Source organism: Polypterus senegalus, chromosome 1 (genome assembly GCF_016835505.1).
Source record: "Polypterus senegalus isolate Bchr_013 chromosome 1, ASM1683550v1, whole genome shotgun sequence".
Lineage (NCBI taxonomy): Eukaryota > Metazoa > Chordata > Cladistia > Polypteriformes > Polypteridae > Polypterus > Polypterus senegalus.
In genome coordinates this window covers 17,271,292-17,292,961 of record NC_053154.1, presented here as the reverse complement: position 1 = coordinate 17,292,961, position 21,670 = coordinate 17,271,292, and the positions used below count along the sequence as shown (strand labels likewise).

General features: G+C 41.3%; 1 protein-coding gene across 1 annotated transcript in view; it reads right to left on the bottom strand.

Moving 5' to 3' along the window:
- The window catches only part of cat (catalase), a 48,956-nt gene extending 27,592 nt beyond the window's left edge, over nucleotides 1-21,364 (bottom strand). Inside the window, exons 1-2 of the mRNA XM_039744329.1 lie at nucleotides 21,199-21,364; nucleotides 844-1,015 (exon numbers count right to left, since the gene is read on the bottom strand). Of these exons, the coding sequence (XP_039600263.1) occupies nucleotides 844-1,015; nucleotides 21,199-21,264 (238 nt within the window). The 5' untranslated portion in view covers nucleotides 21,265-21,364. The remainder of the gene's footprint in view (nucleotides 1-843; nucleotides 1,016-21,198) is intronic.
- Between the last annotated feature and the right edge of the window lie 306 nt (nucleotides 21,365-21,670).

Here is a 21,670-nt window from a genome sequence, read left to right as displayed (position 1 = left end):
CTTGAGGCTGGAATTGCTGCCAAAGGTGCATCGACAAAGTATTGAGCAAAGGCTGTGAATACTTATGTACATGGGATTTCTCAGTTTTTTTATTTTTAATAAATTTGCAAAAACCTCAATTAAACTTTTTTCACGTTGTCATTATGGGGTGTTGTGTGTAGAATTCTGAGGAAAAAAATGAATTTAATCAATTTTGGAATAAGGCTGTAACATAACAAAATGTGGAAAAAGTGATGTGCTGTGAATACTTTCCAGATGCACTGTATATATCTATCTATCATTTTTAACGCAAGTAGATCATTTTCACCTGGTCATTTTAAAAGTAGCTCGCGAGCCGAAAAAGTGTAGGCACCCCTGATTTAGAACATACCGAATGTGAAGTAAAGCACAGAGAAATAATTCACCTTTATGTATAGAAATAACTGAAGTTTAACAAGAAGAAGCATTTTTCCTTTTTGTTGCCTTTTATTCTAAGTGTGTAACAACTCTTCTCTATTCTTCTGTGGACTGTTTGAATTTTCACTAAACCTTTATGGACTGAGTGATTTCTTATGGCATGCCTGATGCTGTCCTACTTACCAGCTACAGGAAACGTGTTCACACGGGATCAAGCTTTTAAACAGAAGATTCTCCTCTCCCTCTCAGGCACTAGTTAAGAGTCCTGTCTGATGTTTGTTCAGTTTATTTGACTGAAACTGCACAACAAAATGTTCCCACAGTGGCAAAAACGTGTTTATGTTCCTGCATAAAACCTGATGCTAACAGAAGTATCATTTCAGAGGAGTATAAAGTAGAGAACCCACCAAGCTTACAGTGTATCCATTGAACCGGACTGAAACTTACCTGCACCTTTAGCGTGGACTACTCTCTCTGGGATGCGTTCCCGGTCAAAGTGTGCCATCTCATCAGTAAACACAACATCCTGAACCAGAAGGGGGCCCCGCGGTCCAACAGTCTGAGCGTTCAACTTGTCCCCCACTGGGATACCTGCTCCTGTTGTCAGAGTCTCTGCTTTCTGTGAAATATGGATTGAAGAAAACACATTTGACACTGGAAAAACATACAGGCTTGTGCAGAGGTGATAAAACTACAAAATGCTGTATTTAGAGTAGTGTTGGGAGGTATACGGTTTCATACCAAAAAACATTTTTTATTTTTGTTATGCTATGGATTTTTCTTATACTGCAACACCGGTTTAAACAGCCTAAACAATGTTTCGGAACGTGGCGCAGCGGGAAACTGTTTTAAGGGGGGGACTTTTTTCACTGCTACACCACTAAACACGCATACAACAGAGTGTTGCGGAGTATTGAGCGGTAAAAAAATGGACAGAGAACATTGTGAAACTGAAGCTGTAGCAGACGATAAAGTTGAACATGATGACACAGAAGAACTTTTGCAGAAAAAAGGAGCCGTGTCTGTTGTCTGGAGATACTTTGGTTTTAAAAGGTCGGATGTGGACCAAACAACTAATTACTGCAAATGCTCTTGAGCTAAAGATGTTTCCGGAGGCGGCATCACAAGCAATTTGCTGAACCACCTTAGCCACAAACATGCTTTGGAGTACCATGAATGTGTGGAACTAAGATTGTCACCCTCCACGTCCTCTAGAGGTCACTCGAGTCAGACGTCACTTGTAGACGCGTTTGCTAGAGGTACTGCCTATGACAAAAAAAGCAAGCGGTGGATCGAGATAACCGACGCCATTACAATCCATATAGCTAACGTGTCAGTGGACAGAGATTGTAACATTAACAGAAAGTGTAGTTGGTTTACAAAAAAAAATTTACTATTCCTTTTCTAAGAGATGTTCAGTGCAATACAACTTCTGACAAGCACCTCTGTATATTTTACCGAGTCTAAATGCTTCTTTGGATGGTTGAAAATATGCTGTCAAAATTATAGTTTAAGTTGTTTGCAAAATGCGTTCAATAAAAAGGCTCTATATTTTGACTGCATCTATAATGCAATGTGATTCCTTCTCTTCATTAATGCCACCCCCTTCAAAACTAATCACTTTATGGGGCCGTGCAAACCTGGATTAATACTTGTGTGCACATTAAAATGTGTTTTTGTACAATGTACAATTCTCAACACAGTGGAATAGGTTATTCTTAGCCCGTCTACTGCAGTAATTGCGGTGGAAAATGTGGTTAACATCCACTCATGCATGGGGGAAAAAAAAATATCGTTGAATACCGTGAAACCGGTATAATTATTAAAAAATATAGAATTTTGGTCATACCACCCAGCACTAATTTAAAACACAATGCAATCCTGCTCCCTTACCTTCTACTTTATATACTTGACACAGAAAACGTCTCTCTTATTCCAAAGAATTGCACTTCTTCAACGAGGACAAATTCATTTCTCTAGGTAACAGCCCTGCTTATAATCTAGTTCTTATGTCTAAAAGGTGTGTGTTTGAAATGATTTTCATAGAAAAAGGACACAGTACCCTGGCGCATGATGAGCCAAGGTGTTAATCCATCACAGTATGCCAAGCGGTGGTAGAACAGCTTGTTATGCTAGTTATCAGAAACACATTAGCATAGCGACTATAGATTAAATGTTTTACCAAGTGTACTTTGTATTGGCTTGCACTTTGTTATTTTAAACATTTGCACTACGTGTATGAGAACTTTACATTGTCTGCTACTAGAACAAGTTAATTTCCCCTTGGGGATCAATGAAGCACTATGTACAGTATCACATATTGCACAGCACATGTGAAAAGAAATATTCCTGATGACTCGATTTCTTCATTGTCAGATGAGAATTTTAAACTGCCATAAGAAACAGGAGAATTCATGGATTATCCTTGTGAATCAGAGCAGAATCACCATTACACTAATATATGTTATTAGCACATGCTAGAAAGAAATTCATTGTGCTTCTTTTCAGGTGCTAATGGTTATGCTTCCACATAGAACATGACACAGATTTCTTACCAGATGTGAAGCTGAAATGACTCCACACTTTTCAGTACTTTAGCCTTTAAAAATATTGAAAAAGGAGGCAGCAACCTATTTTTCTGAGTAAGGTAAGCAATAACTCTTTGAGGGCTGAATATTTTTTCCAAAACACTCATTGCACTGATTTCATGCATAAATCAACATAAAACGTCTGTCGCTACACGCTGTGGCTGCTGTTAGCGCTTGTTCGGCATCTCTGGCAGCAGTGGCTGCACAGGGGCGGCTTGATAGCCAGCAGTAATGCACGGCGGGTCGGCTACCTCTCTGTCTTTTCACAGCAGGTGGGCGACAGTGGTAGTCGAAGTGTGATGCAATATGGTTTGTACCTCTAGTCATATAGTCATATGAAAAAGTTTGGGAACCCCTCTCAGCCTGCATAATAATTGACTCTACTTTCAACAAAAAAGATAACAGTGGTATGCCTTTCATTTCCTAGGAACATCAGAGTCCTGCGGTGTTTTCCAAACAAAGATTTTTAGTGAAGCAGTATTTAGTTATGAAATTAAATCAAATGTGAAAAACTGGCTGTGCACAAATGTGGGTCCCCTTGTCATTGTGCTGATTTGAATGCCTGTCGCTGCTCAATGCTGATTACTTGCAACACCAAATTGGTTGGATTATCTCTTTAAGCCTTGAACTTCATAGACAGGAGTGTCCAATCATGAGTGGTCAAAGGTATTTAAGGTGGTCAATTACAAGTTGTGCTTCACTTTGACTCTCCTCTGAAGAGTGACAGACAGCATGGGATCCTCAAAGCAACTCTCAAAAGATCTGAAAACAAAGATTATTGAGTCTCCTGGTTTAGTGGAAGGCTACAAAAAGCGACCTCAGAGGTTTAAACTGTCAGTTTCAACTGTAAGGAATGGAATCAGGAAATGGAAGGCCACAGGCACAGTTGCTGTTAAACTTAGCAGGTCTTGCAGGCCAAGAAAAATACAGGAGCGGTATATGCTCAGGATTGTGGGAATGGTGACAGACAACCCACAGATCACCTCCAAAGACCTGCAAGAACATCTCACTGCAGATGGTGTATCTGTACATCGGTCTACAATTCAGCGCAATTTGAACAAAGAACATCTGTATGGCAGGGTTATGAGAAAGAAGCCCTTTCTGCACTCGCGCCACAAACAGAGTCGCTTGTTGTATGCCAATGCTCATTTAGACAAGACAGATTCATTTTGGAACAAAGTGCTTTGGACTGATGAGACACAAATTGAGTTATTTGATCAGAACAAAAAGCTCTTTGCATGGCGGAAGAAGAACACCGCATTTCAAGAAAAACACCTGCTACCTCCTGTCAAATTTGGTGGAGGTTCCATCATGCTGTGGGGCTGTGTGGCTAGTTCAGGGACTGGGGCCCTTGTTAAAGTCGAGGGTCGGATGAATTCAACCCAATATCAACAATTCTTCAGGATAATGTTCAAGGATCAGTCACAAAGTTGAAGTCACACAGGGTTGGATATTCCACCATGACAATGACCCAAAACACAAAAGGCATTCATGCAGAGGGAGAAGTACAATGTTCTGGAATGGCCGTCACAGTCCCCTGACTTGAATATCATCGAAAATCTATGGGGTGATTTGAAGCAGGCTGTCCATGCTTGGCAGCCATCAAATGGAACTGAACTGGAGAGATTTTGTATGGAAGAATAGTCAAAAATAACTCCAACCAGAATCCAGACAATCATCAAAGGCTATAGGAGGCGTCTAGAGGCTGTTAGATTAACAAAAGGAGGCTCAACTAAGTATTGATGTCATATCTCTGTTGGGGTGCTTAAATTTATGCACCTGTCTAATTTTTTTATGATGCATATTTTCTGTTAATCCAATAAACTTAATGTCACTGCTGAAATCCTACTGTGTCCATAAGGCATGTCAGAAATTCAAAGGAAGTTGCTACTTTGAAAGCTCAGCCAATGAGAAACAAAAATCCAAAGAATTAAGAGGGGTTCCCAAACTTTTTCATATGGCTGTAAGTGGTGGTCCTGCCAGGCGAACGCTGCTGTAGGCATACCAGCTACACGAACGTGTTCAGCACCACGATGAGCTGAGAACTGATAGGCTGATGCTGGTACTTCACTTTCCTTTTGAATATCCATCTTCAGGTCACTTGTATCAAACTCAGAGTCTGAAAAGTCAGAGTCACATTCAGCGATGATATGTAAAACATCCGTGGAGTATTTTGCTTTGCACATTTGCTTTAGTCTCTCGCCTGATGTCGACACCATTTTAGAGGCTGTTTGCTCTTTACTACTCATGCACACGCTGGGAATCGAGGTCAAATCAACAAAGCTACGTAACCTTCCTTCAAGCAAAGAGAGCGCCGAACTAAAAAGTACGGGGAAGTTTTGTCGCAGTTTACAGCCGAAACCATCCCTCTACCCCTGAATTTCGGCAAAAGTCAACATGAGCCCTGAAAGAGTTAAAGATGTAGTGGAATTACAAAAATTGCATACTGTACGCTATTATGTACTTGTGTCATCTCTTCTTAAATACAGACCATTTTTAAATTAGAATTTCACAAACACAGGCAATAGTACATGAGATCAATAAGAGTTTGAAGACAAAAACAAAGGTTGTGGCTAAAATTTATGATTGGATTTTAAGTCACTGTATGCTAAGACAATGCATAAAATAAACCAGGCATTTATATTTACTGCCATCTAGTTCCAGGTAGGGGTGGCAATGGTCTTGCAAACTGCTGCCTCATATTTCCAAGAAACTAGGCTTTCATCCTGTGCCTCTTCACTATCAGAGTTTAAAATACAGTTGTGACCAAAACTTTTCACAAAGTTTGCTGCCTCAGTTTTTATGATGCCAATTTGTATAGACTCCAGAATGTTCTGATGAGTGATCAGGTGAACTGCAATCAATTGCAAAAAAACCATTTCAGCCCTGCTGATGTCATTTCAGTGATCCTCTCGTTAACACGGGTGAGAGTGTCAAGGAGGACAAGGCTGGAGATCACTCAGTCACGCTGACTGTCAGAATAGACAGGTTCAATTGTTGTGAAGAAGGCTTCAGGGAGCCCAAGTCAGTCCAGCAAGCGCCAGGACCGTCTCCTAAAGTTGATTCAGCTGTGGGCACTGCCAGTGCAGAGCTCGCTCAGGAATGGCAACAGGCAGGTGTGAGTGAGCTGAAGACTTCCGGAGGATGGCCTGGTGGGTGTCAAGAAGGGCAGCAAAGACAAACATCAGGGACAGACTGATATTCTGCAAAAGGTACAGAGCATGGACTGCTGGGGGGAAAGACATTTTCTCTGATGAATCTCCTTACAGATTTTTTGGGGCATGCGGAAAAAAGAAAAGGTGAGTGGCGCTACCATCACTCCTGTGTTATGCCAACAGTAAAGCACCCTGAGACAATTTACGTGTGGGGTTGCTTCTCAGCCAAAGGAGTGCAGGGCTCACTCACAATTTGGCCTAAGAACACAACCATGAATAAAGAATTGGACCAAAACATCCTCCGAGAGCAACTTCTCCCACCCATCCAAGAGTGTGGTGACCAACAATGCCTTTTCCAGCATGATGGACCACCGCAGCATAAGAAAAGTGATAGACTCAGGGAACAAAACATCGAAATTTGGGCTCCATAGCCAGGAAACTCCTCAGGATGGATGGATGGATGGATAGATAGATAGACACTTTATTAATCCCAAGGGGAAATTCACATTGAGAACTTGTGGTCAATCCTCAAGAGGCGGGTGGACAAACAAAAGCTCACCAATTCTGACAAAGCATTGATTAAGCAGGAATGGGCTGCCAACAGTGAGGATTGGGCCCAGAAGTTGATTGAAAGACAGCCTGCCAGGGTGAATTGCAGAGGTCATGAAAAAGAAAGAAGGGCCAACACTGCAAATATTGACTCTGCACATAAACTTCATGTAATCGTCAATAAAGGCCTTTGAAACTTTTGAAATGTTTGAAATTCTACGTCAGTACACCACAGAAACATCTGACAAAAAGATTTAAAAACACTGAAGCAGCAGACTTTGTGAAAACCAATTCTTGTGTCAGTCTCAGAATTTCTGGCCACGACTGTACACATTTGCTCATGATTGTGTAACTGTTTGTCTAATGCAAAAATACATGTGAATGTTAGGCCAACTAGCAACTCTAGATTTGCCCTGTTTATTGAGTAGGCAATTTGGGTCTATAATATATATAAAAAAAAAATACTTTTTAAAAAAACAAGCTTATATTAAGTTAAAAAGTGTACTAAAAAGTAAAAGAATAAATCTCTTGTACATCACTTGTAAAATAAAAGCATAGAACACTTTTTAACAATATAAGCATGGTTTTAAAAATTATTTTTTATAGAGATATTACTTTCAACTTTTTAGTCTTGGGTTTGTTTTAGAATAATTTTGGGCCTTTTCCGGCACCGCAGCGAGTGGCAGCCATTCCAGCAGCTCCGTATATGACTTTATCTTTTTACCTTTTTATCTCTATTTTTCTCTATTTCACTGATCACTTCTACCACTTTCTTTTATGTGGAATTGCTCCCTGGACACTTTTTACTATTTTTACTACTTGACATGGATTTTTACACGCCGAGACGCCTATTCAAATAGTCAACTTAAAGCACTGAGAAGAAATGCCCACGCCGGTGTGGTTCCTTATTTACCTGACGAGGTAAGAAGACGATATCGGGGCAGCCGAGCCGGTGCAAAGATAAAAGATAAGATAAAAGCCAAGCAGCTTGAGAGAAAATGGCGTTATAAACCGTCGGTGCCTTCTGTGATCCTGGGAAATGTGAACTCACTACCAAATAAGATCGACGAACTGGCTGTGCTGGTGAAAAATGTCAGAACCTACAGAGAATGCAGCTTGCTGTGTTTTAGTGAAACGTGGCTAACGTCTACCATCCCAGATGCTAACGTGGAGCTACCCGGGTTTAGCACAGTTAGAGCGGACAGAGGCGCAAGTACCTGCGGAAGAAGAAAGGAGGAGGACTCCCTCTCTATGTCAATACAAAGTGGTGCAACTATGGACATATAAACATTAAAATCTCCACTTGCTGCAGGGACATGAACTGTTGGCCGTAAGTCTGCGTCCCTATTACTTGCCCAGAGAGTTTGGACACGTGATTACTGTTATTGTTTACATCCCCCCTCAAGCGAACGCAGAGATAGCGAGTGACATCATCCATTCGCAGTTGCTAAGTTACAAGCGCAGCACCCTGAGGCACTTGTGCTAATCGCTGGAGACTTTAACCATGTAGCGCTGGACAAAACATTACCTGCCTTCTCCCAGTATGTGGATTGTAACACCGGGAAACAGGACTATCGACCTACTGTATGCAAACGTTAAAGGCGCATACAGCGCCACCCGCTGCCTGTGCTTGGGAAAGCAGATCATAACCTGGTTCTGCTTCAGCCTCACTACAAACCATGAGTGATGGAGCAACCTACAACCACACGCTCATTCAGGAAGTGGTCCTCTGAGGCAGAGCAGGTTCTGAGAGACTGGAACTACAGACTGGGATCACATAGTGAGAACATTGAAGAGGCTGTTGACTGCACTACTGATTACATCAACTTCTGTATGGACATTGTAGTTCCAGTAAGAACAGTATGCTGCTATGCTAACAACAAGCCATGGATTACAAGTGACATCAAGGGCCTTTTGAACCAGAAGAAAAGGGCTTTTAAAGGTGGTGATCAGCATGAGCTCAAGTGCGTGCAGAAGGAACTCAGAGTCCAGCTCAGGGTGGCAAAGAGCAGTACAGGAGAAAGCTGGAGCAGAAGTTGCAGAACAACAGCATGAAGGAAGTGTGGGATGGGATGAAGATTATCACTGGCTGCAGCTCGGCGGGTGCCACCATCGAGAGAGACATGGAGGAGCAAACCAAATGAACAACTTCTTTAATAGGTTTGATCACCTTACCCACTCTCACCTCGGAGTACTGCATCCTCCAACCATCCTTCTGCTGATACCAGCATAGGTGAGACATCCCCACCCACAATTACAGCAGCCCAGGTGAGCAGAGAGCTGAGAGACTTTGTGCCAGCAAAGCAGCGGGTCCAGATGGTGTATCACCACGACTGCTGAAGGCCTGTGCGTTGGAACTGGGAGTCCTCTACAGCGCATCTTCAACCTGAGCCTGGAACAGGGGAGAGTCCGAGGCTTTGGAAAACATCTTGTATCACTCCTGTCCCAAAGGTATCACGTCCTAGTGAGCTGAATGACTTCCGGCCTGTTGCTCTGACGTCACATGTGATGAAGACCATGGAGCGGCTGCTGCTTCACCACCTGAGGCCACAGGTCCGCCACCCTCGACCCTCTGCAGTTGCATACCAGGAGAAGGTGGGAGCGGAGGATGCCATCATCTATATGCTACACGATCCCTCTCCCACTTGGACAGAGGCAGTGGTGCTGTAAGAATTATGTTTTGGACTTCTCTAGCGCCTTCAACACCATCCAACCTCTGCTCCTTAGGGACAAGCTGACTGAGATGGGAGTAGACTCACACCTGGTGGCATGGATTGTGGACTATCTTACAGACAGACCTCAATATGTGCGTCTTGGGAACTGCAGGTCTGACATTGTGGTCAGCAACACAGGAGGCCACAGGGGACTGTACTTTCTCGGTCCTGTTCAATCTATACATCAGACTTCCAATATGACTCGGTCCTGCCATGTGCAAAGTTGCTGATGACACTGCTATTGTGGGCTGCATCAGGAGTGGGCAGGAGGAGGAGTACAGGAACTAATCAAAGACTTTGTTAAATGGTGCACTCAAACCACTTACACCTGAACACCAGCAAGACCAAGGAGCTGGTGGTGGATTTTAGGAGGCCCAGGCCCCTCATGGACCCTGTGATCATCAGAGGTGACTGTGTGCAGAGGGTGCAGACCTATAAATACCTGGGAGTGTAGCTGGATGACAAATTGGACTGGACTGCCAATACTGATGCTCTGTGTAAGAAAGGACAGAACAGACTATACTTTCTGAGAAGGTTGGCGTCCTTCAACATCTGCAATAAGATGCTGCAGATGTTCTACCAGACGGTTGTGGTGAGTGCCCTCTTCTATACGGTGGTGTGCTGGGGAGGCAGCATAAAGAAGAAGGACGCCTCACACCTGAACAAACTTGTTAAGAAGGCAGGCTCTATTGTAGGAATAAAGTTGGACAGTTTAACATCTGTGGCAGAGCGGCGGGCACTAAGCAAACTCCTGTCAATCATGGAGAATCCACTGCATCCACTGAACAGTGTCATCTCCAGACAGAGGAGCAGCTTCAGTGACAGACTTTTGTCACTGTCCTGCTCCACTGACAGACTGAGGCGATCGTTCCTCCCCACACTATGCGACTCTAATTCCACCCGGGTGGTAAATGCTAACATTATACAAAGTTATTGTCTGTTTTTACATGCATTTTTATTACTCTTTAATTTAATATTGTTTTTTGTATCAGTATACTGCTGCTGGATTATGTGAATTTCCCCTTGGGATTAATAAAGTATCTATCTATCTAATCAATATGTTAACACTTCCTTTGAAATTTCTATCCATTACCAGCACCATTACTTGTTGGTGAAACCTTGAACTATTCTTCATATGAAAATTTCATTTCTTAATTAACATGGAGTAATTGCTCAATTAGTGAAACTAATTACTGATTTGTTTATTGTCATCGGAAGTGAGTAAGTATGCAAAATTTCAAGTCATTTGGACAACAGGAAGTGGGTTAAATATCAATTACAGGATTTATACCAGACAACAAACAGGTGAAGTTAAAAGAAGCGTGGTTAGTAAATAAATAAAAACCACCATCATGAACCAGTGGATCCTAAGGGGAACTCATTTGGCTCAAGTAACTAACTGGCCTTCTGACTGTGCGGCTGTTTCTTCTTCTTCTTCACAGAGGGTTTATTTTCTCCGATTCATACTACATAATCTCTGCAATGGTACCACTTCCAGGTCTGGTTACTGCTTTACATCTGAGCTGTTGAGTCCTTATGTTTTGGCACTCCCCACTAATTAGCTGGATAAAAAACAGGATACTAAATATAAGTGGAAGAATATTTTAAAATGGAATATTAAATACAGTATTGAATATATTTACAGTATTGTTGCTCTGTTAATAAAAGTGAGAAACAATTCAGCTCTGCTTGCTACAAAAGGAAAATTACATTTTTAACTTCAACCTGAAAAACGAAACAGCAGTTACTATATACTGTGTATGGACAGCTCTGGAACCAGTAGGATCACAATAAACTGGGATTCTGCACAGAAGTATAAAACAGAGAAATGTTAGATGGAATATTTCCAGAATCCTATATATATTTGCTTCTGTCATCTGTTTCTATAATTGTCTCGCAATTCTGCAAATAAATTTCAAAAAAACAAATCAGATACCTTTGCTCTCAAACTACAGTACAACAAACAACTTATGCAACAGGCAGGACAAAGTTTAAATTCCAGTGATTGCAAATCCTAAATCGGAGATTAAAGTTCTCTTTTTCTAAACTCCCGTGACACACATGAGGGACAAAAAGAAAACATATTAATCTATACTACACCGACACTGTAAAAAATATTAGAGAGTATCACCAACAAGTTCTCTGGTAGATGTACTAAAACTTTAACAGGCTACTTAAAATCACTGTCAACTAAACTGACTGATATTTAATTTTGTCTGGAATACAATTTATCAATCCATTTAACAAATCTCAATTTTCTGGTATTAGACTTGTCAATACAGCATATGTATTAAACAATCCACTAACTGTACCTAAAAGGTAAGTAGTGCCCAGTGGTGTACAGCAAGGGTTCCAATCTCGGATCGGGAATGATGGTTGTGGCTACAGGCCTTCATTCCTGCCACTTTCTCAATTATAACTAATTACTTGGGTTTGCTTCCCAGGACCTCCCTGCGTGGAGTTTGCATGTTCTCCCAGTGTCCGCGTGGGTTTCCTCCCACAGTCCAAAGACATGCCGGTTAGGTGCACTGGCGATCTTAAATTGTCCCAAGTGTGCCCTATGGTGGGCTGGCACCCTGCCCGGGGTTTGTTCCTGTCTTGCGCCCTGTGTTGGCTGGAATTGGCTCCAGCAGACCCCCGTGAGCCCTGTGTTAGGATATAGCGGGTTGGTTAATGACTGACTGACTACTGTTAATGGAACTTACTTCTTTTGCTTTAATTGACTTGCTTTTTATGACTCAGAACCCCTAATTATTTCTTTTCTCCTTAACCAGTAGTCAAACAATGATCAGATGGCTTGAGACTGAAACAGTGAGTGCTCCTTCACTTACGCTCTTACGCTCTCAGTTAACCACCAGATGTCGCTGTTCAAACTGGGGCCGAGGCTTCAAAGCTTCAAATCTTTTTTTGGCACAAATACAAAGAAAGCCTCAAAGCTTCATGCGGCTTCATTTTCCCCATCACTATTATACATTAAAGTTACTGCTATTTTAAATATATTATGGGTTCCATTTAAGTTGCTCACTTTGCAACTACTTTATTTGGTAGTATGTTTAAACAAGTGTGTATCTGTATGTCATGGATTTCTTCTAAGAAAATGTTCCAAAATCACTCTGCAAAGGTATTGGTGCATATTCAGTGGATTCAGAAAGTATTTGGACCCCTTCACCTTCTGTGCACTTTATTGTGTTGTAGATTTAATTTTAAATGGATAACTGTGCGATTTTGTCTATCAATCTATAACCCGTAATGACAAAGTGAAAATATGTTTTGAAAAAGGGTTAAAAATGTATTACCAAAGAAAAGGTGGAATCGTTCCTTTGTATAAGTATTCAGAACCCTTTTCTGTGGTACTCCAAATTAGGGTCAGGCGTATCCTGTTTGCTTTAAATCTCCTAGAGATCTCGACAGGACTCCACCTGTGACAAATAAAATTGACAACACATCGTTTATAAAAGACACACGTATACCTTTGTATGTGAGGTCCTACAATTCACACTGCATGTCAGGACAAAAACCAAACCATCAAGTTCAAGGAACTCTCTGTAGACCTTCATGATCAAATTGTGGTGAGGCATAGATGAGGGTGAGGGAATACAACCATATGTAACACTTTTGAGTGTTTCTAGTGGCCTGAATAATTGTGAAACTGAATACGTTTAATACCACTGTCCAGAAAAAACTGAGTAACCAGGAAAGAAGGGCTTTAGAACCCAATGGCCACATCATCAAGTCCTTCCGTGAGAACCCTAAATCCAAAGAGGACTGTTTCATTTATGTTAGGTAGAATGCCCAGAGGGGACTGGGTGGTCCTGTGGTCTGGAATCCCTACAGATTTTATTTTTTTCTCCAGCCGTCTGGTGTTTTTTTGTTTTTTCTGTCCCCCCTGGCCATTGAACCTTACTCTTATTCGATGTTAATTAATGTTGATTTATTTTGTTTTATAATTGTGTCTTTTATTTTTCTATTTATTATGTAAAGCACTTTGAGCTACTGTTTGTATGAAAATGTGCTATATAAATAAATGTTGTTGTTGTTGTTGTAACAGAACTTCAGGCTAGAAGGAAGCCACTCTTGAGTAAAAGGCATATGACGGCATTTAAAGGACTCAGAGTGCATGTGGAAAAATACTGTCTGGCCTTTTTTGGGGAAGCCTTCCAAGCATTATGTCTGGCAAAGGCACTGCTCATCACCAGCCTAATACCACCTCTATGGTGGAGCCTGTTTGTGGCAGCATCATCTTATGTGGTGGTGCTTCTAGGCAGTAGGGCAGGACGACTGGTTTGAACTGTGGGAAGGATAAATACAGCGAAGACCTTGAAGAAAATCTGCTCCAGAGTGCATGCCACCACAGACAGTTCACAATGACCAAAAGCATACAATCAAGACAAGCCTGGAGTGGCTTTGGGACAAGTCTCCACCATGCGGGGAGCTTCTGCAAAGAACTGATTAAAGAGTCGGAATAGTTCTTTGAATGAGAAATTTCAATTTTTGATTTTTAATACATTAGTAAACCTTTCTGAAAACATGTTTTCACTGTCAGTATGGGTTATTGAGTTTAAATTGATTGGCAAAAAGGCACACGTATCAATTTAGACCTAAATCTACAACACAGTGTGCAGAATGGGAAAAGATCTGAATGATTAATGAATCCACTATATGGACATATACATACAGTCATATGAAAAACTTTGGGAACCCCTCTTAATTCTTTGGATTTTTGTTTATCATTGGCTGAGCTTTCAAAGTAGAAACTTCCTTTTAATAAATGATATGCCTTATGGAAACAGTAGGATTTCAGCAGTGGCATTAAGTTTATTGGATTAACAGAAAATATGCGATATGCATCATAGCAAAATTAGACAGATGCATAAATCTGGGCACCCAACAGAGATATGACATCAATACTTAGTTGAGCCTCCTTTTGCTCCTTTGAGCCTCTAGACGCTGTCCTCCTACAGCCTTTGATGAGTGTCTGGACTCTGGATGGAGGTATTTCTGACCCCACTCTTCCATACAAAATCTCTCCAGTTCAGTTCAATCTGATGGCTGCCGAGTATGGACAGCCTGCTTCAAATCATCCCATAGATTTTTGATGACATTCAAGTCGGGGGACTGCGACGGCCATTCCAGAACATTGTACTTCTCCCCCTGCATGAATGACTTTGTGTTTTGGGTCATTGTCTTGTTGGAATATCCAACCCCTGCGTGACTTCAACTTTGTGACTGATCCTTGAACATTATCCTGAAGAATTTGTTGATATTGGGTTGAATTCATCCGACCCTCGACTTTAACAAGGGCCCCAGTCCCTGAACTAGCCACACAGCCCCACAGCATGATGGGACCTCCACCAAATTTGACAGTAGGCAGCAGGTGTTTTTATTGGAATGCGGTGTTGTTCTTCCGCCATGCAAAGCGCTTTTTGTTCTGACTAAATAACTCCATTTTTGTCTCATCAGTCCAAAGTTCTTTGTTCCAGTATGACTCTGGCTTGTCTAAATGAGAATTGGCATACAACAAGCGACTCTGTTTGTGGTGTGAGTGCAGAAAGGGCTTCTTACTCATCACCCTGACATACAGATGTTCTTTGTTCAAATTGCACTGAATTGTAGAACGATGTACAGATACACCATCTGCAGCGAGATGTTCTTGCAGGTCTTTGGAGGTGATCTGTGGGTTGTCTGTAACCATTCTCACAATCCTGCTCATATGCCACTCCTGTATTTTTCTTGGCCTGTCAGACCTAAGTTGGTTTAACAGCAACTGTGCCTGTGGCCTTCCATTTCCTGATTCCATTCCTTACAGTTGAAACTGACAGTTTAAACCTCTGAGATCGCTTTTTGTAGCCTTCCCCTAAACCAGGAGACTCAACAATCTTTGTTTTCAGATCTTTGGAGAGTTGCTTTGAGGATCCCATGCTGTCTGTCACTCTTCAGAAGAGAGTCAAAGGGAAGGAAGCACAACTTGCAATTGACCACCTTAAATACCTTTTACTACTCATGACTGGACACTCCTGTCTATGAAGTTCAAGGCTTAAAGAGATAATCAAACCAATTTGGTGTTGCCAGTAATCAGCATTGAGCAGCGACAGGCATTCAAATCAGCAAAATGACAAGGGGACCCACATATGTGCACAGCCAGTTTTTCACATTTGATTTAATTTCATACAACTAAATACTGCTTCACTAAACATCTTAGTACAGAAAACACCTCAGTGCTCAGATGTTCCTAGGAAATGAAAGACATACCACTGTTATCTTTCTTGTTGAAAGTAATTATGCAGGCTGAGAGGGGTTCCCAAACTTTTTCATATGACTGTATGCATAAAACTGGCTATAATACAGTCAAACTCGGTTTTAACGAGCTCAGTTATAATGAAAAAAAATATTTTTGAACGATATACCAGCTATTCACATGTAAATTTGCCCTGTTATAACAAGTGAAACCTCGGCTATTACGAACAACTCTTGACCACATCCTGGACTTTTTGCGAGCCACTAGCAGAATAAATTTCAACATACAATAAATTTCTTACCTGATGCCTGGAACAATGTGACAATGGTTGCCATACAGAATTGCTTCAGGAAATCAACATCTGATATTTTTGATGAAGAGGATGAATTGCCATATAGAACCCATATCTACTGTATATGGGTTCGCCAAAACAATTTTAAAATTAATAATGTAAATTATTACGACTATCAACATGTGGATGATGAATTGTTTACTAGCGGAATTCCTACTGAAAACGGAATCATAAATGCGTTTCTTCAAAAAGAAGATGACGATGAAGATGACAAGGAGGAAGATGCCGCTGGCATATTGGATTTAGCAGAACGCAGTTTACCAACATTGTTTGACGTTGAAAACGCCAGCAAAGGATTGATGGTATTTTTTCAAGGGACGGACGCAAAAAAAACCCCAAGTGTTGGATGCATTATGTGTTTTAAGAGGCAAACTGCGTGACTGTAGATTACAAAGTTTAAAACAAAGAAGTATTTTGGACTTTCTTAGAAAATAGTATATTGACATTTCCGCGAATTCCGCTTAGAACGAGCAAATAGTGTCGGCCCCATCAGACTCACTATAACCAAGTTTGACTGTATATAGAAACACATATGGAATAAAATACATAAAATTTCCTTCATATACACATTATATAATTTGTAAAGTTTATTTTTTGCATTTTATCTGTGAACGTTTTATAGCACTCTGAGCCTGCACTCAGTCAAGTAAGATATACAAAAACTGAATTGAATTAAAAATTTAATTATTGCTTGGGTGCTGGTAAAAAAAAAAAAGGGGTCCTGAATCATAAAAGGCAAGATATTTTAAATCTTTGCAAAATATGTCTGTTCCATTAGCAACAGTAACTGATTACTAATTAAGGAAGTGGTTGGAAGAAAACCAGCAGCCACTGTGGCCCTCTGTGACCCGAGTGTGACAATCTTGAGTAAAGTGGTCGACTGTTAGTGTTAATCCCCGTGTATGATGCAGCAATTCAAGGTTGTACTGTACGTCGAGTCTTAATCTCAGTCCAACCTAATCTTACATACCCTACACTGGACCCAAATGCTGATTTACAGTACAGTGATCCTTAGCTATATCACGCTTCGACTTTCGCGGCTTCACTCTTTTGCGATTTTTTCTCATACACACTTACGTCACTACGCATGCGCTTTCTGAGAACTTTTATCTAAGCCCCACGATGGCTCCTAAACGTGCTGCTTTTTCTAAGCCTTCTGACAATAAAGCTGCGCGCCGGAGGAAGATGCTTACTATCTGGGAGAAGGTGAAACTCTTGGATATGATCAAAGATGGCAATACCCTACAAAATCCTCCTTACGCATATGAAAAGACAGCGCCAGCAACTGCCTATCAAGATGTTCTTCAGCCGCGCACCCAGACACCCACTGCCTACTCCTAGTACTCCTTCAGCGTAAGAAGACGAAGACGCACCTGCTGAAGATACTGCACCACCTGAAGACTCTCCTTCTGAGGTTGTGCCTTCATAGATTAGTGGTTGTGTGTAAGAACTGTGTGTGTGTGTGTACAATTAAATGTACAGTACAATAATCTACTACAGTGGTGTGAAAAACTATTTGCCCCCTTCCTGATTTCTTATTCTTTTGCATGTTTGTCACACAAAATGTTTCTGATCATCAAACACATTTAACCATTAGTCAAATATAACACAAGTAAACATAAAATGCAGTTTTTAAATGATGGTTTTTATTATTTAGGGAGAAAAAATCCAAACCTACATGGCCCTGTGTGAAAAAGTAATTGCCCCCTGAACCTAATAACTGGTTGGGCCACCCTTAGCAGCAATAACTGCAATCAAGCGTTTGCGATAACTTGCAATGAGTCTTTACCGCTCTGGAGGAATTTTGGCCAACTCATCTTTGCAGAATTGTTGTAATTCAGCTTTATTTGAGGGTTTTCTAGCATGAACCTCCTTTTTAAGGTCATGCCATAGCATCTCAATTGGATTCAGGTCAGGACTTTGACTAGGCCACTCCAAAGTCTTCATTTTGTTTTTCTTCAGCCATTCAGAGGTGGATTTGCTGGTGTGTTTTGGGTCATTGTCCTGTTGCAGCACCCAAGATCGCTTCAGCTTGAGTTGACGAACAGATGGCCGGACATTCTCCTTCAGGATTTTTTGGTAGACAGTAGAATTCATGGTTCCATCTATCACAGCAAGCCTTCCAGGTCCTGAAGAAGCAAAACAACCCCAGACCATCACACTACCACAACCATATTTTACTGTTGGTATGATGTTCTTTTCTGAAATGCTGTGTTCCTTTTCGCCAGATGTAGCGGGACATTTGCCTTCCAAAAAGTTCAACTTTTGTCTCATCAGTCCACAAGGTATTTTCCCAAAAGTCTTGGCAATCATTGAGATGTTTCCTAGCAAAATTGAGACGAGCCCTAATGTTCTTTTTGCTTAACAGTGGTTTGCGTCTTGGAAATCTGCCATGCAGGCTGTTTTTGCCCAGTCTCTTTCTTATGGTGGAGTCGTGAACACTGGCCTTAATTGAGGCAAGTGAGGCCTGCAGTTCTTTAGACGTTGTCCTGGGGTCTTTTGTGACCTCTCGGATGAGTCGTCTCTGCGCTCTTGGGGTAATTTTGGTCGACCAGCCACTCCTGGGAAGGTTCACCACTGTTCCATGTTTTTGCCATTTGTGGATAATGGCTCTCACTGTGGTTCGCTGGAGTCCCAAAGCTTTAGAAATGGCTTTATAACCTTTACCAGACTGATAGATCTCAATTACTTCTGTTCTCATTTGTTCCTGAATTTCTTTGGATCTTGGCATGATGTCTAGCTTTTGAGGTGCTTTTGGTCTACTTCTCTGTGTCAGGCAGCTCCTATTGAAGTGATTTCTTGATTGAAACAGGTGTGGCAGTAATCAGGCCTGGGGGTGGCTACGGAAATTGAACTCAGGTGTGATACACCACAGTTAGGTTATTTTTTACAAGGGGGCAATTACTTTTTCACACAGGGCCATGTAGGTTTGGATTTTTTTTTCTCCTAAATAATAAAAACCATCATTTAAAAACTGCATTTTGTGTTTACTTGTGTTATATTTGACTAATGGTTAAATGTGTTTGATGATCAGAAACATTTTGTGTGACAAACATGCAAAAGAATAAGAAATCAGGAAGGGGGCAAATAGTTTTTCACACCACTGTATATAAAAGCGTTCGGGATTGTCCTTTCGTCTCATGAGTGCAAAGTGCAGCGGTATTCCGCTTATTACAGACTTACTACTTGCGGCTTGCAGTACAAAGTGACGCGATGTGAGCAGAGTTCTGGTGCGCCCATCGTTCCCTTGCTTTTGTGCGCAATGCGCTGGAAAAATAGACAAAATTATGTCTCTGGAAATAATGAATGTTGATGGAGTACAAATGCCTCACCGCATAGTAAATATCAGGGGAGATGGTGCTTGCTTATTCTCATCTATAGCTTATTTAGTGCATGAAACTCCGTCTTTAGAGGTACAGATTTGGGCTGACAATGTACGACTTTGGACAGGCACTCAAGGGGATAAAAAAAACTTAGGTTTTCGGGAGATGTTATGAATAGGCACTTTGATGTTCTCATTCCCTACACTTACATGCCTGATGTACACATGGAGCGCACAAAAATTGAGGATAAAAGTTGGTCGCCTTAAAAGGCGGGTGAGCCTAGTAATAATATGATATTTGTAATGTCTAATATGTCTTATTTTCTCTACTATATTGGGTAATACGAGTGTAATGGTGACTAAAGCGTGTTATTTCATGTTTAGAGGGCTCTAATAATGTTAAAAAACGTATTTAGAAGGTAAGTGCGAAAATATGCGATTTATAAATAAAGAATCCTACTTCGCGAACATTCATTGATCACGGTAGAGTCTGGAACGCATTTACCGTGATAAACGAGGGTTTACTGTATGTGTAATTGCACAGTGCATTACATGTGTACTTGCCATCTATTTTTTACTCCTACTGTTTAACAAAATCCATGTCTGTACAGTTGTTTTGTACTTACTTCTTATTTACTGTATTATTTATCTACTGCTGCTCTTATTTATTCATCACCTAATTGTCTGTACATAACCCTGCCAGCTCAGCCTGCAACTTTGGCACAATAAATCACTATACTCACAGTGTATGCAACAATAAAGATCTCTAATCTAATCTAAATTCTTATCACCGATCCAGCGTTTGACTTTGAAGGAGTGACCTGAATCACCAGTATGTACATTATTGTTCTGTGTTTGTAGAGCATTTTGAGATGGCATTCACTATGGAAAGGCGCTATATAAAACTAGAGGGCTACCAGTTCCGTCTCTACTACCGAGTCAGCTTGAATGAGTTACTTCCACTGCCAGTGCTGACTCAACCCAAACACAGATGGCGTTTCGTGTACTTGTAAAGTACTCAGTGCTGGTATTTACGATTAAAAGGCACTATATAAAATCGTTCACACTCCAAAATTTTGTCTGCCGCTGGTCCAACAGAATTATGGGCAAAACTGTACTACACCTGTAGCTTGTAAAACATATTGTAAAAGTTTCGGAGAAATAAATGAATCTAATAGTATAAAACAAAATGTAAGATATGAGCCTAATGAAAAATGATAGCACTTCTCAAAATAAAAACCCGTTGGTGCGCAGTCGATTTAAAAAAACGACAAAGGAGACGCCTTACCAAACACATCTAGCTTCTGCGCATGCCTGAAGGCGACTGTTCCAAGAGAACAACAAAGTGATTTATTGTAGTCCTTTATTCGCCGTATGCAAATTATTGTATTAGGAAACTGTCATTTTTCGCATACCTCAACTTACTCTGCAGAGACGCACGGGGTTTTGGGATCAGAATGCAAGGTCAGCTATTTGTAAAGCGCCCCTGGGGTAATTGGTTAGATTAAGGGCCTTGATGAAGGGCCCAACAGAATAGCATTGCTTCTGTCACTGCTGGGATTCGAACCGACAACGTTCGAGTTACCAGCCTATTGCCAGAGAGCAAACACAGTCAAGTCAGGTAGTGAGGAGCTTCCTTGGACACTGGACGCCTATTTCACCTTCTTCTCTTTCATCTTACCATTTTACTTTTGCTATTTTACTATGGGGGGGAAAACACTTTTTAAACTAATATATGCATAAAGCCATCTGCATGCACATTTTGTACATTTTACTGTATACGTATCTCATACTGCACGATGCCAGCTTAGTATGGAGGCCTCCTTGTAGGAAACCAGCACAATGCTGCATTCACGACGCAAAAAACGAATACAAATCCAGCATTACCTGAGAGCCCCTGCTCTCCTTCCACAGCTTCATCTGGTCTGCAGCTTTGTCTCTACTGTCGGCCATCGTAAGTTTGCAAAACGCACTCTGTTAAAATCAGCGACAACAGTCCAGCTGCACGCAGTGCACTCACTGCTCGGGTACGCCAGGGCATAGTGAGTCACTACCCGCCTCCTTCGCAAACCCTTCCGTCCGCAAGTGACGTACTCACTTCCTATTGGTCCAACGCCTTGTCAAGTGAAATGAAGCCCCTCCCAGCTTGAGACGCGGATGCCTGCGCCTGCGGCTGACAGAAATGAATGTTCGTTGGGTCTGCGTCTTTTGGTAAACTCATACTTTGCTACGTGACACTAGAAGGCGTTAACATGACAAAATGAATAATATTCATGGTATATCCGATGTTAAGTATTTCCACCGTTGATATTTTGCAAAATACAGATCTTACCACCAATTGGAAAGCTCCGTATCAACT